At 47.6% G+C, this 15,776-nt stretch overlaps 1 protein-coding gene across 1 annotated transcript in view; it reads left to right on the forward strand.

Annotated features, from left to right (window-relative positions):
• The window catches only part of SRRM4 (serine/arginine repetitive matrix 4), a 123,047-nt gene that overhangs the window by 80,595 nt on the left and 26,676 nt on the right, over nt 1–15,776 (forward strand). Inside the window, exons 3-6 of the mRNA XM_082203349.1 lie at nt 5,644–5,727; nt 7,905–7,979; nt 11,275–11,301; nt 12,301–12,351. Coding sequence (XP_082059475.1) covers nt 5,644–5,727; nt 7,905–7,979; nt 11,275–11,301; nt 12,301–12,351 — 237 coding nt within the window. The remainder of the gene's footprint in view (nt 1–5,643; nt 5,728–7,904; nt 7,980–11,274; nt 11,302–12,300; nt 12,352–15,776) is intronic.

The following is a 15,776-nucleotide window of genomic DNA, read 5'->3' on the forward strand; positions in this document are numbered from 1 at the left end:
TTGGCTGTCCATGAGTTCTAGCATTGCATCTTTGGCCTCTTCCCCTGCCCAACTCTGACACGTGGCTCCCCTGGCAGGTTGCTCAGAAAGGTATGTGATCTCAGGCTGACAAATGTTCCCCCCGATTTGCTGAAAACCACGCAGGAATCTACCCAGCAGATCTCAGCCTACCTTCTGTTTAACCTTTCCGTACAGCAGACAGGTTATTCAAGGATCCGTAGGAACTAGCTGCCCTGCAGTCAGTGCCCATCTCAGACCCTTTGAAATGGCTGGCACAAAAGGCTTTTAGAATAGTATTTGCATTTTTTTATTATTTTAGTTTAGCCTTGCTTGGTAATTAGACCCAGGGCTAGCAGCAAAGGAACATGCCTCCTTAAGTCATCCTTTGTTTTCCTGCTTTCTCTGAAATGCTTTCTGCCGCTTCTTCAATAAAACATGGCGAAGTAATGAGAGTTCTGCCTAAAGGGGACCCATTTGCACCCACGTGTTTTCCAAGAGGCTGGCGAGATGGCTCAGTTGCCGACTTCCTCGCGAAGGGCTTTACATCCAAGTCAAGAGAAAGCTGAATGCTTCAGCTTCCCCGCGGTGCAGTCTTTGCCGCAGTCTTTCAGAGCAGCCTGGGTTTTTTATTTTTATTTTAAGATTCTGCATTCCAAGACTGCCTGTCTCTCTTTCGGATATAATAAGCCCGGGTGGCAATTAAGAAGTAGTCCTCGCCATGCATTTAAGGCACTGCGTAGGCTTGGAGCTCGTGTTTTCAGCACCTGAGTGCAACCACGTCGGGGAGTTTGAAGAGAGTAAAAATAGAGCCTAAATCACCGTACTGCTTCAAGGCAAACCACCCTAAAGAGAGGCCCATAGAGCAGTGTTTCCCAACCTTGGGCCTCCAGCTGTTTTTGGGACTACAACTCCCATCATCCCTAGATAGTGGTCAGGGATGATGGGAATTGTAGTTCAAAAACAGCTGGAGGCCCAAGGTTGGGAAACACTGCCATAGAGCATGCAGCTTCCAGAATTCTTTGAGGGAAGCTGTGACTATTTAAAGTTGAATCACAGTGCTAATAATAATAATAATAATAATAAAAATTTTTATAATTTATAGCCCGCCCATCTGGCTGGGTTTCCCCAGCAACTCTGGGTGGCTTACAGCACATATAAAAACATAAAAAAAACATCAAACATTAAAAACTTCCCGATAAAAGGGCCGCCCATAATAAATGCATGGTGTCAATGTGGCCTTAGTCTCAGCGTTGCCCTTGTAGAACTCAGCAGGGAGGAGGATGGGGATAACAGTAGAATTAGTTGGCTGTGGCTGTCATTGGCTCTGGCGCCACCTACTGTTGGACTCCCTGCCTTCCACCCTGTCTCTGGGGACAGTCGTGGAGACCACTCCCACCTCTGCTCCTGCTTCCGCTGTCTGAAGACTAAAGTCTTTCTAATGGATAAAGGAGGATGAAAAAGAGAGTGAGCGCCTCTCCCTCTGCCCCCATCCTTTGTGGCTTCTTTCTGCTATCGACCAACCTTTGCTCTTTGTCATTTTGAAGGTGGGGGGAAATGAAGCCTGCGGCGAAGCGGATTGTTGTTTAAAAGGGCCCTATTTGCCAAACTGTCCCCGGAATTGAAGCACGTAACTGTTTTGCTTCCAACTGCAGCAGGAAGGTGGGAGGTGGGGCTGCTACAGATGCCCAGATTTCGAGCTTACCGCTGCATCGGCCTGAAGTGCATTGTAGTTGCTTTTCTTAATTAGACTTAGATTGCAATCAGTGAGGTGCAATTAAATCTGCATCAGCTTTAGGAGGCCTCCAAGACGAGACGAAACGCCCAAACCCTCACCAAATAAAGATGAGAGGTGGGCATGAAGTGAGCATATAAAGCCCTTAACAATTTGGAACCAGTTTACCTGTGAGATCGCCTTCCTCCGTAAGTTAGGTTAGATGGAGGAGACACAACTCTAATTATGGAAAGACGGCACGTTCTTGAATAACAAACATACACTGAGAGAGAGTTCATTGTCTGTGCCAAGCCTGGTTCCTGGAGAGTGACAATTAAGTTTTGCTGGTAAACGCAAAGATTAGAATGCTGCGGATGTCATAGAATCATAAAATTGTAGAATTTGAAGGGACCACGAGGGTCATCTCGTCCAACCCTCTGCAATGCAGGAATCTTTTGCCCAATGTGGGGATCAAACCCACGACCCTGAGCTTAAGAGTCTCACGCTCTACCGGCTGAGCTATTCAGGGTGTTACTTATTCATTCCAGGTCATGTTGTTAGATGGGAGGCTGTTCCAGGGTCACAGATAGTTCGTGAGGGGATATGTTTCATTTTAAGCTTACGCCAGCCACACAGATGCCACGAGCCATAGAAATAAACCACACAAAAGGCACAAACTTGAACCCATTGTTATCTGTCGGAATTAAAACACTGGAGAAGCTTGCATTTGAGCCACGTCAGGCCCCAGCTGACTTTGACTCCATAGCTTTAAAATAGCAAAAGGTAAAGGACCCCTGGACAGTTAAGTCCAGTCAAAGGCGACTATGGGGTTCCGGCGCTCATCTGCTTTTCAGGCCAAGGGAGCTGGCGTTTGTTTACAGACAGCTTTCTGGGTCATGTGGTCAGCATGACTAAACTGCTTCTGGCACAACGGGACACTGTGATGCGCATGAAAATGCTGCTTGCGCTGGTCTGCTTTAGAACTGCTAGGTTGGCAGGAGCTGGGACAGAGCTCACTCCGCCAACCTTAGGCAAGCCTAAGAGGCTCAGTGGTTTAGACCAGAGCGCCACCCACGTCCCCTCTTTTAAAAATAGCCCCCTGTGCTGTACAGGAGAATCAACACAACCTGTGTTTCCTGTCCTAGTCAAAGCACATATAAATCACCAGCTCGGTCAAGTTGCGGTAGCTGGTCTGCTGCTGAGTTCGTAGAGGACATGGAATCACAGAATTATAGAGTTGGAAGGGACCATGAGGATCGACTCCCTACAGTGCAGGAATATGTAGCTGACCCATATGGGGTTCCAACCTGCAGCCTTGGTGTTATCAGCACCGTGCTCTAACCAACTGAGCTATCCAGGCTTAAAACACATGTGCTGCCTTTGTGGGCATAAGATGAACCTTGGGAGCATCCAGCACTTCTAAGAGCATCTTTCACGAGGACCGAAGGAACCAGGTAGGGCTAGACAAAGGAGGCATTCCTGGAATTGCATTCAGGCTTTCCAAGAGCAAATGCTCCTCTGCTGATAACACGAGCCTCTTAAAAGGCAGCTTGATCTGAAATCAGGTGACTGAGTTCTTTGTAAAGATAGTCCTTGATGCAGATTTTCTTTTTTTTTTTAATAGCACATCACACCACTTATTTTTTAAAAAAAGGTAAAAGGCAGCAGCAGGTGCTGCGAGGATCACTTAACAAATCTTCATTGGGATCTTTGAAACCCTCACCAAGAGGGAAATAGTGAAGTGGATGCTTTTAAATGGCAATGGACGGCATGAGAGGGACTGTATGTTCTTGATCAAGAACACAAAGGCTGGCTGCCTTTGCTTGCATCATGTCAATCATGCTGAGTGGCTCGCGGTGACTCATCCTTCATTTCTGGCTCTGAACCCTGAAATATTTCGGGGTGCCGCTTAACTGAATCTACCTCTCTATATATATACAGTTCTCATCCTGAAGCAAAGTTCTTAACCCGAGGTACTATTTCTGGGTTAGCGGAGTCTGTAACCTGAAGTGTATGTAACCTGAAGCGTATATAACCCGAGGTACCACTGTATATCACACACTACCTTTCCTCAAGCTCAAGGTGGTTTGCAACATAGAGCTAACTAAAATTTCTACTCAGAAATAATTCTCTCACAGTGCTCAGTTGGGCTTACTCTCAAGTAAGTGTGTATGGGATCGTGACTTCAGGTGCTCTTTCCTATATGTACATATGTATATATTCAGTTTATACCCTACCTTCCAATGAATTCAGAAAGGCGCGTAGGCACTTATCAGCGCTAGCTAGTCCCAGAGCTGCTTGGATATGGCAAAGTTGACTCATCACCTGCCTTGAGGCCTTGCCTGGGGTCCTTCCTCACACAGAGGACAATGGTATTTTGCATCTTGGTTGTAGGCTGTTCTGAGCCTTTCAGACAGGGCAAGATTAAAAAAAATAAATCTAAATCTAGTACATAAATGAGCCTCTGTTATAGCTGGAACAACCCCCTGTGGTTTTTTCAAGGGACTCTTGCAATTGGGCATACAATCCGATGGCCCCTGGACTACTGCAATGTGGGGCTGCCCTTGCCCACAATCTTTTTTTAAAAAAAAGATATTTATTAAATTTTCACAAATTATAAAATCAAACACAATATAAACAAACACATACAAAGACAAACAAGTATAATTTCAAATCCTTATTCTCTTAAAACTTACTTCACCGACCTCCTCATACCTCCCCTTTCTGCATTCCAATTTCAAATATTTAGTTCAGCAAATCCTCACCCTTAATTTAATCTATTAACCTAATCTTTACAGCTGTAATCCTTTTACTTCTATAGCCGCAACATTTTAACACTCATTAATTTTACAATGTATCTTAAGGTAGATCTTAAATTTCTTCCAATCTTCTTCTGCCGTCTCTTTTCCCTGGTCTCGGATTCTGCCAGTCATTTCAGCCAGTCCCATGTAATCTATCACCTTCATCTGCCATTCTTCCTGCCCTTGCCCACAATCTTGTGGTTCCAGCTGGTGTAGAATGCAATGACTAGCCTGCAGTTGGGGGAAGACAACCAATAGCATGGGGCACCTCTGCAAAAACCTCTGTGCACGGGGAAAGGATGGAGGGATGCAAGAAGCCTTCTCCACTCTCACTTCTGCCCTTCCGGCAAGAGCCTGGCAGAGCCTTGGATAAGGTGACCAAACCTTCATCAGCTCCACACCACCATGTCCCAGCCTTGGGATTGCAGCCTAAATCTCCTGTTTATGTAATTGATTGCTATTTAATAAACATTGCCAAGTCTCTTTTAAAAATAAATTAGGCGGATGCCCATACTTTGCAACCATTATCCTATGCAAATTAAAGTCTGATTAATTTATTTTAAAACATATTTACTGAGAGGAGCCAAATGTATAAATCTATTATAGAGTTGTTAACCTCGATAAATATGTCTTAAATAACTCGGTGCCAAGCCAGTTAACATACAGTAACTCTCTCATTAGATCTGCAATAAATCCCTGGAGGAGACAGTTAATTTCAAGCATGACTAAATTACCCGGAACATGGCAATTAAACATTCACCCTACGTTATGGATCTCCCACAAGACCCCATCCTTCACAAGAAACCGTACTTTGGGGATCAGAACTGTCAAGATGTTGACAGATGGCTGTGATTGACACATGAGAACATGAGAACATAAGACGAGCCTGTCGGATCAGGCTAGTGGCTTGCCTAGTCCATCATCCTGATCTCACAGTGGCCGACCAGATACCTGTGGGAAGCCTGCAGTCTGGACACGAATGCAACAACACTTGCGATTCCCAGCAACCGGTTTTCAGAGGCCCATTGTACTACCGCCTCTGACAGTGGGGGCAGAACACAACCATCGTGGCTAGTAGTCATCATGCAAACTTGATATCTTCTCTCTCTCTTTCCCTTCCTCTATCCAAAGCCCATCCTGTACTGAGGAATTCACACCACCTCCTACCAAGGGGAAGAAGAAAAAGAAGAAATCTACGCGGAAGAAGAGAAGGAGGTGAGTGGAAATCGATCACTGGCTTATTTCTGCGCCAGCGTCAGGTAGCCGAGGAACCAACCCCCACGGCAGGTTGCCAGGAACAGATAAGACAATGAAAAGTCCTTACCAACTGCTTTTTATTCAGTATTTACAGAGAGAGGCTTGGGAATGCAGAATCTTGCCCCAATTTAGTCTCCACCCCCTCCCTCTCTCCCACTTCCTCATGCATCATTGCTACAGGTGTTAAGAAGTGCCCTCTGCCTTTGAGCTCTTTGCTCTCCTACTTTTAATGCTCGCCGGGTTATGGGAGAGGAGGGGCCTGGAATGCTTTCTAAAGACGCTGTATCCATCAGCTGTGCTTCTTCTTCCTCCTCTTCCATTCTTTCCCAGCTTTCCCCTCATCTGTCTCTGAGCTGTGACCTCCCTCAAACCCCTGTTGTGATTCTGAACAGTCTTCTTCTTCTCTGGAAGGGTCAGTCTGGGGAGGTGGTCTCCACCATTCCTCTTCTGCCCAGTCCCTGACAACCAGGGCATAGCTGTCAACTTTTCCCTTTTCTTGTAAGGAATCCTATTCGGAATAAGGGAATTTCCCTTTTAAAAAAGGGAAAAGTTGACAGCTATGAACCAGGGGAGGCTAACCTGTGGCCAGCAGGCTCTATCCCCACAAGTTTTATTGTGACCACCAAAAACCCTACCGTACCTCCAAAAAAAAAATCCTTCCTGAGCAGGAGAATAGAGCTGACAGTCATTGAATCAAATAGTCGGAAGGGGGCCCCAGATATTTAGGTTCAGCTAGCCGTTTTATTACATATCCCATTTGGAAACCCTAAGGAAAGTCTGTTGCTTTGCATGCAGAAGGTTCCTATCAATGCTTGGCATCACCAGGGCAGGGCAGGGCAACAGTGGGAGTGTCGCTGTCCGAAATCTGGATGTACCTATTACTGCCAATGGAGATGTCAGGGAACTGCCATCAGCTCAGAGGAGAGAGGTGGAAGGGCAGTTGTGTTACAGGGAGCCCCCGAAGATCTTGCGAAGTAGTTCTTCCTCTGGCGAGGAGGGAAGCCCCACCTGTGCAAGGAGCAGAAGATGCTAGGGAGAGCCTCAACACCGAGCCTGAGCAAAGCGGAGGGGAGGGGAGTCAGTGCCCGTTCTGTGCAGTAGTCTTCAGTGCAGAGAGGGGACGAGAAGGGTGGGGGTCACACGGCTGTTATGCTGGGGAAGGTATAAGGGCCGCCCACTCCCAGATTCTGCTAGCGACTGAGCAGACCTGGACTTGCGACGCTCTGCACTGTAAATAGTTTGTACAGATAATAAAGCCTGGAAAAGACAGGTTGGAGTCTTGCCTGTTTGCTCCCGAGCAACCACATAAGCACCTGACAGGATACTTTATTTCCCATGTGCATGATGGAGAGGGTTGGATCCAACTGCACAGGCGAGAGGGGGAGATAATCCTCCTTCTCCATAGGCTGTGTTCCCTGTAACCCCGTCACCCAAATTCAGCTGCCGGCCTTCTAACTGGCAAACCTAAGACTAAACCGGAAGTGGTTTAGTCCTGCTGGCCACATGACCCGGAAAGCTGTCTAACGCCAGCTCCCTCGGCCTGAAAGCGAGATGAGCAACGCAACCCCAGAGTCGCCTTTGACTGGACTTAACCGTCCAGGGGTCCTTTACCTTTACCTGCCCCCTGCAAGCCTGCACACATATACCCCTGTAATTTAGGAAGAAATAATAAACCATATTTGCCGCGTTCAAGCATCTGGGTTGGCCCTGAAAGCAGGGAAAGGTGTCAAGGTCCTTTCATTCGCACAGCTAGCAGCAATGGGCTTGACTTATCCGCAAAATGAGTGCCCTGCCCAGTGGCTGGTGTGCGTCCCAGGGGCATGGCACATGTCCTGGGGGTGTGGCATGCCACCTGTGGGGGCGTGGCACCCAGCATGGGCGGGGAGGCAGCCGCGATGGCATCCCACCGGGATAGCGCAGCCAGGGGTGGGGCGCTTCCCCTGCACTCCTCTTCCTCCGCCAGTGGCCCTGCCTTAGCTCAGTAAGCAGAGCATGAGACTCTAAACCTCAGGGATCTGGGTTTGAGCCCCACGTTGGGGCAAAAGATTCCTGTGTTGCAGGGGGGTTGGACTAGATGACCCTCAGGGGGGTCCCTTCCAACCCTGCAATTCTGTGATTCTGTGACTTCTCCCTAGGTCTCCGTCCTGCAGCCCCTCACCACTGAAGAAGAAGAAGAAAAAGAAGAGCTCAAAGAAAAGGAAAAGAAACAGGCAAGTCTTTCTTCTGCTGTGCTCCCACTCCTGAATGCCTGCCAAGTTTCCTCCTGCTCAAGAGGATTCCACTGTACCGGTGGTTGCAGATTTGCGCAGAGATGTTATTGGTCCTTCTGCTCACCATTGCCTGCTCACTTGCCTCCCACCCCTGGCCCCAATCCCCACTGTGGCCAGGAGGGAAAGGCAGGGGAGGCTAGGCAGTTAGGGTGGACCTGTGGGAATGTTCAGGGTGGCAGGAGAGGATATATTGCTTATTAATATGCTTCCTAACTTCCGCTAGCAAGTTCCTTTACAGTGGTACCTCGGGTTAAGAACTTAATTCATTCTGGAGGTCCGTTCTTAACCTGAAACTGTTCTTAACCTGAGGTACCATTTTAGCTAATGGGGCCTCCCACTGCCGCCGCACGATTTCTGTTCTCATCCTGAAGCAAAGTTCTTAACCCGAGGTACTATTTCTGGGTTAGCGGAGTCTGTAACCTGAAGTGTCTGTAAGCTGAAGTGTCTGTAACCCGAGGTACCACTGTACTTAAAAAAGTGCATTCCCCTTTACACAGCAGGAAACTAGTTGCAAACTCGTGTGAGTTTCTTAAGACAATACGGAATTCATTCTGGCTTCTCCAAATTGAAATGTGTTCTAATATTTTCCTGGTAAGGCCCCTTGAATCCCGCCTAAAAGAATAAAGACACCACAGTCTTATTCATGAGCAATAAAAAGAAAGTTTGCTCACGATCAGGCAGAGCACAGTGTGATTCCTGAAGGCAGGCTTATGGCTTAAAGTTGCAAGCATATACAAACAGGTTTACCCCATATGTGGGTTGACCTAGTGACTGCAGTTAGCAGTCCAGGAAGTTTGCAGGAAGAAAGGAAGATGAAAAAAGGAGAGAGTGGCCTTTTACCAGGTCTGGAAAGGTCGCACCCACCCACTAGTCACATGCAAGGAAAGATGCTCCAGGCCAGGAGGAACAGGATGTTTTGACTGGCAGGACCAAACATTCCCTTGCATGTCCACTCTAGGAAAACAAGGAATGTTGTACTTGACTGCTTTCAGTAGATTGCATCCCACAGGACCATCCCACCAACCTCAGAGTCAGTGTGGTGTAGTGGTTAAGAGTGATAGACTTGTAATCTGGGGAACCGGGTTCGCTTCCCAGCTCCTCCGCATGCAGCTACTGGGTGACCTTGGGCTAGTCACACTTCTCTGAAGTCTCTCAGCCCCACTCACCTCACAGAGTGTTTGTTGCGGGGGAGGAAGGGAAAGGAGATTGTTAGCCGCTTTGAGACTCCTTTGGGTAGTGATAAAGCGGGATATCAAATCCAAACTCTTCTTCAAACTCTTCTTCTTCTCAGCCAGACACCCCTGCGCATGCCTGCCTTCTTGCTTTCTCTGTTGTCCAGAGGGTGATGGAGCTGCCTAGCAGCTTCCTCTGCCTTAGCCTTAAAACGGGGACCCAACTGAATTTCTCTGTTGTCCCTAGGTTTGGCAAACTTTTATAAGTCGCCAGGAACGGCCATGGAGCCAAGATAAATTATGAGCTGCCTTGCTTGGTTCATTTTTTCTTTTTCTAAATTAGTATGATATGCAAATATAGCAAACAAAACATCAAGCTAAAATACACCATAAGCTCAAGAGGAGTAAAAAATACATTTTTAAAAGAACTTAAAAACTAATGAATAGAATAAAATATATTCCACGTTGGGATGCAAGTTTCAAATGGATACAAAATAAATTGTTATAGGTTTGGGGGGACCCTCTTTCCTAAACCTTAAAGGTAAAGGTAAAGGGACCCCTGACCATTAGGTCCAGTCATGACTGACTCTGGGGTTGTGGCGCTCATCTCACTTTATTGGCCGAGGGAGCCAGCGTACAGCTTCTGAATCATGTGGCCAGCATGACTAATCCACTTCTGGCGAACCAGAGCAGCGCACGGAAACACTGTTTACCTTTCCACCGGAGTGGTACCTATTTATCTACTTGCACTTTGATGTGCTTTCGAACTGCTCAGTTGGCAGGAGCAGGGACCGAGGAACAGGAGCTCACCCCGTCGCGGGGATTCGAACTGCCAACCTTCTGATCGGCAAGTCCTAGGCTCTGTGCTTTAACCCACAGCGCCACCCACGTCCCATTTCCTAAACCTTAGATATTAATAAATGGTAAGATTTTGATGATTTGGGATGTGAAGGGAGAAATGCAATCTGCAGAGGAGACTCTAGCCTATGTAAAATGACCTGGCCAAGCTAGGGCCAGGAAGAAACAATACAGGGCCCTTGAGGGCCATTGGCAATGTGAGGGAAGTCCCTCCTTGCCCTGAGGTGTGAACAGAGACTGGGTATTTGGAAGGTTGCCAGGATAACTGGGTGTGAGGTGACAGAAAAAGAGAGTTTCTTAGCAAGGTGTTCTGTGGGGAAGAAAAAAGGACAAGAACGAATGGGATCCATCTTGGGCAGGCTGGCTGCTTGCTTGCTGGGAAAGAGGCCTTGGACTCCAGGGCTACACTGCTGTGGGGTACAAGCCCCTCTTGAAATAACCATGCTATAAGATCAGGACTCCCTCCATGCAGACCGAAGGTGTAAATCAGGGAATAAACTTTATTTCTTAAAGCTGTGACGGTCTCTGCTGTGTCTCAGTTCTCCAAAGGAACACAGATCCTGGGTGAGTTCCTGGAACATCATGGCCTCTTGCCACTGCTCAGCAGAGAAAGGGGGCGGCACCCAACTTTTGTAACACTATTAAGTATTCATACATAGAGATAAAATCATATTTAGGAGGAATGTGCCAACCATGAGATCAAGTTCCTTCCAAAGTTTCCCACTTCCCACAGCATAAGAAAAAGCCACATATTTGGTAAGTTAAAAATTGGTTTACTTACAAACTCTCCAAAGGTCTTGTTCATGTGCTATTCCATACATCTGCACAGGCAGCAAAACTTAGCTTAGTTACAAAGTGGTAAAAGTTCCTAAATTATTAGTATAGGAACACAAGAGTGGCTGATGAGAGCCATGCGGCTGAACTGGAGCAACCAGCTCAAACTTCTTCACAAGTTCAGCTTCTTAAGTCGACTGGTAAGGCTTGGTAACCTTCTTCCTCCCAGGGTGAGGGGAAGTGACCTCAGCTAAGCCGGGCAGGACAGCTTACTCTATGCTATTAACCCTTTCAAGAATTAATTAGGCCTAAGTATGTTGGTTATCTGAGGTTGGTTTTCCCACAAAATGTTTGCTGATTCTGCCGGTGATGCTCTTGCCTGGTTTAATCATTTTTATTTTAATATTAATATTTTCCATTTTATGTTCCAGGTTTTCTTCAAAGAAGAGGAGACACAGGTAAGGATAGTGAGGGCTTTTTTGGGGGGGGGACTTGCCTAAACTGTCTGGAATAATTCTAGAATCACAGGCTGAACCAGCTCACCAGTGGTCAGTGGAAGTTAGCCATTTTGGTCCAACCAGATCTAATGGGGAAGGCCCCTAGTTCCTGATCCTAGTTTCAGCATTCTTCCACTGCTCCTGCCAAAGGACCATTTTGGGTAATGATCTGATGCCACCGCATGTTAGCTTTTGTAAGAAATTCATCTTTAATGTGGCAGAACCCACACTTTGGAACTCCCTGAGAATTGACATTGGGCTAAAAACGTTTTTGTTTAGATAAGCCCCCCCCCCCTCTGAAACAGTGTTTCCCCAGCATTTTAATGCCTTTTTTAGTTCATCACTTGTTTCAGGGGGGGTTTTAATGTTCCAAATCATGGGTAGGCAAACTAAGGCCCGGGGGCTGGATCCGGCCCAATCGCCTTCTAAATCCGGCCCACGGATGGTCCGGGAATCAGTGTGTTTTTACATTAGTATAATGTGCCCTTTTATTTAAAATGCATCTCTGGGTTATTTGTGGGGCCTGCCTGGTGTTTTTACACGAGTAGAATGTGTGCTTTTATTTAAAATGCATTTCTGGGTTATTTGTGGGGCATAGGAATTCGTTCATTTTTTTTTTCTTTTCAAAATATAGTCCGGCCCCCCACAAGGTTTGAGGGACAGTGGGCCGGCCCCCTGCTAAAAAAGTTTGCTGACCCCTGTTCCAAATAGTTGTTTTTAATTGTTCTTACTGCTGATTTTATGGTTTTACTGCTCTGAGGGTGTGTTTTTTTTGGGGGGGGGTATTTACCATCAATGGTATATAAATTGTATGAAATAAAAATAAATAAATAAACAAGCACGGTGGCGCTCCTACAGATTTACTTGCCCCCGTTGAACTTTTACCAGCTATCTAAATCGAATGGTCAGTTACCCGTTCATTAGCTTATACTCTTTCCCCCCCCCCACTCTCTTATTTAGTTCCCCAAGCCCCAAAGGCAAAAGGAAGGAAGAAAGAAAACACAAGAAACAGTAAGTGGAGGCAGTCGCTATGAATGCACCAGCGTTCGTGGTTGATTTGCGCATGCATGCAAATTGGTGCGTACATTGGTGGGTGGGTGTCGTTGGCTCAAGTAAGCTCTTCAGCTAAAAAAAAAGGGGGGAGAGGTACTCATGTTGTCCCAAAAGAAAGAAAGAAAAATCCATATTATAGCAATAAAGTCATACCTCGGGTTGCGAACGTGATCCGTGCGGGAGGCACGTTCACAAACCGCAGTGTTCGAAGCCTGAACCACCGCATCTGCGCACGCGCGTGGTGCGATTCGACACTTCTGCGCATGCACGTGATGTCATTTTGCGTGGTAAAGACTGTTCTCCAACTGGAGCATTGGCAGGCCAGTGTTTCCCAGTTGTCAGTGTTGATACTACATTTTTCTAGATTTGCCTTGAGACAGTCTTTAAACCTCTTTTGTTGACCACCAGCATTACGCTTTCCATTTTTAAGTTTGGAATAGAGTAGTTGCTTTGGAAGACGATCATCAGGCATCTGCACAACATGACCAGTCCAACGAAGCTGATGTTGAAGAATCATTGCTTCGACACTGGTGATCTTTGCTTCTTCCAGTACACTGGTATAAGTTCGCCTGTCTTCCCAAGTGACGTGTAAAAAATTTTGGAGACTCCGTTGATGGAATCTTTCAAGGAGTTGGAGATGGCGTTTATAAGTGTTAATAGCAGAGGATGGAGCTGAACTGCTTCTCTCTCAAAGGCAATGCCACTGCCACCTGCCGGCTTGGCTCAATGACTTTGTGGGTGTGTGGCCCCCAGGGCCGTCTTAAGCATAGCCAGCACCATGGTGCAAAGCTCCCTCCGCTCCCCCCCCCTCATTTCCCAGAGTTTTTAGGGAGGACGGCACTGCTGGCGGGGCTGGAGGAGGTGGGCAGTGGCTGAAGGGTGGCTCCTTCAGTGGGGAAGAGGTGGAGGCTGGATGCGGTGGCTCCTGGCTCAGCTGGCCACTTCGTGCCACAGTGGCCACAGCAGACAGAGGCTCCGGGCGCAGCCCTGCTTCAGCGCAGCATGGCAGAGGCGGGCGAAGGTGGCAAGCTGATGCCGGGAGGCACCGCGTCCAGCCTCTGCCTCTTCCCTAGTGCCCTCCAGAACTTGGTGCCTTGGCGCCCCGAGCCTCTAGCCTCTATGGGTAAGACGCCCCTGGTGGCCCCCACAATTACCGTATTTTTCACTCCATAAGACGCACTTTTTCCCTCCTAAAAAGTAAGGGGAAATGTGTGTGCATCTTATGGAGCAAATGCAGGGGGGAGGCAGGCGGGAAAAGCCCCCAAGAGCCACACACAAGCTCAGTGATGGGCTGTCAGTGATGGGCTGCCCTTCTCCGGAAAAAGCCTGCAAGCGCCGCACACACGCTCCATGTGGCTCATGAAAGGGAGCGCTGAGCAGAGCCTGGGATGCATACAGGCTCTGCTCAGCGCTCCCTTTAATTATTTTTTTTTTATTGAATCCCCCCTCTAAAACTAGGTGTGCCTTATGGTCAGGCGCGCCTTAAGAAGTGAAAAATACGGTATATTACCATATTGGCCTGAATATAAGCCACACTTCCCCCCCAAATTCTGACCGTGAAAAGTTAAAATTCAGCTTATATTCGTGACCTTATGGTATGCAGCCAGGAGCATGGGGCAAACAGCGCCAAGAAGAAGAGTTTGGATTTGATATCCCGCTTTATCACTACCCGAAGGAGTCTCAAAGCGGCTAACAATCTCCTTTCCCTTCCTCCCCCACAACAAACACTCTGTAAGGTGAGTGAGGCTGAGAGACTTCAGAGAAGTGCGACTGGCCCAAGGTCACCCAGCAGCTGCATGTGGAGGAGCAGGGAAGCGAACCCGGTTCACCAGATTACAAATCTACTGCTCTTAACCACTACACCACACTGGTGCACGGCAAAGCAGCTCCCGCCCCGTGCGTAGTTCCCCTGTCCTCTCCCCCAATGCCGGGAAGGGAGAGAGTAAGGAAGGGGAAAGGCTGCCAGCAACGCAGTTCGGCTCCCCCCCCCCCCCCCCCGTACACAGCCAGGAGCAGCGAGGAAGGGAGCGGCTTATATTTGGGTATTTTTTCCTTTCACCACTCCAACTTTAAAGGTCCAGCTTATATTTGGGTGCGGCTTATATTCGGGCCAATAGGGTACACCCACAGCCCCCTGGAGTTGGCTCCTATAGCTGTGTGACTGCGCTGGGCTCCTTCAGGAAGAAAAGCAGACCGAAAAATGGTTTTATTTGGTTCACAAAACTTATATGCCACTTACTTGACAGATGACCACTAAAGCACTGGGGAATTTTAGTCTTCCGCTGCAGAATATGGGGCAAAGTGGCCAACTATGTTTCTGTGAACCTTGGGCACAACTGTGGATCCAGCTGTCATATTGCTTGACATTATTTTAATATTGAAGGAATCGATGGGCTTCTTCTGTTCAGCCTTCCTCTTTCAACCCATTCCTTGCTCATCAATATGAACTAACAGCAGGGTCTCATTCAACATTAGGTGAAATAATAATAACTTATTATTTATACCCCGCCCATCTGGCTGAGTTTCCCCAGCCACTCTGGGCGGCTTCCAATCAAGTGTTAAAAACAATACAGCATTAAATATTAAAAACTTCCCGAAACAGAGCTGCCTTCAGATGTCTTTTAAAGATAGGATAGCGGCTTATTTCCTTCACATCTGAAAGGAGGGTGTTCCACAGGGTGGGCGCCACCACCGAGAAGGCCCTCTGCCTGGTTCCCTGTAGCCTCACTTCTCTCAATGAGGGAACCGCCAGAAGGCCCTCGGCGCTGGATCTCAGTGTCTGGGCTGAACGATGGGGGTGGAGACGCTCCTTCAGGTATACAGGTATACAGATGAAAAGGAGAGATATGAGAGCCATCTTCAAATATCTGGAGGGCTGTCACATGGGAGATGGAGCAAGCTTGTTTTCTGCTGCTCTGGTGGGTAGCACCCAAATCATAGGTTTCAAATAACAAGAAAGGCCATTCTGATAAAACATTAAGAAGAATTTTCTGGTGGTAAGAGCTGTTCAGCGGTGGAATTCTTTTGTTGCAATTGCAGGGGTTGTGTCAAAGCAAGTCCCTCTCTGACAGCAGACACAGAGAGACAAGGGGAAGGAACTGAGGAAGGGGAAAGAAGCAGTTAGCCGCGGGAATGTGAACTTTGTTCACACAGAGACACAGGGAGAAGGAACACAGAGGCTAAGCTCAGATAGTGACACAGACATGGGAATACAGGGAGTGCCATCTCCCAAATCTCGTAGAATCATGAGATTAGCCGAGAAGCACGAAATTAACAGGAAGAGAAAGTGGGGGTTTTCCTGTTGGGGGAGAAGGGGGAAGAACTCAGTTTTGGCAATGCTTTCGTCAGAGGATGACTGAATTAGCTGAGCTCCGACCGGGGCT

This window comes from Podarcis vaucheri (genome assembly GCF_965113315.1).
Source record: "Podarcis vaucheri genome assembly, chromosome: 16".
In the NCBI taxonomy this organism is placed as follows: domain Eukaryota; kingdom Metazoa; phylum Chordata; class Lepidosauria; order Squamata; family Lacertidae; genus Podarcis; species Podarcis vaucheri.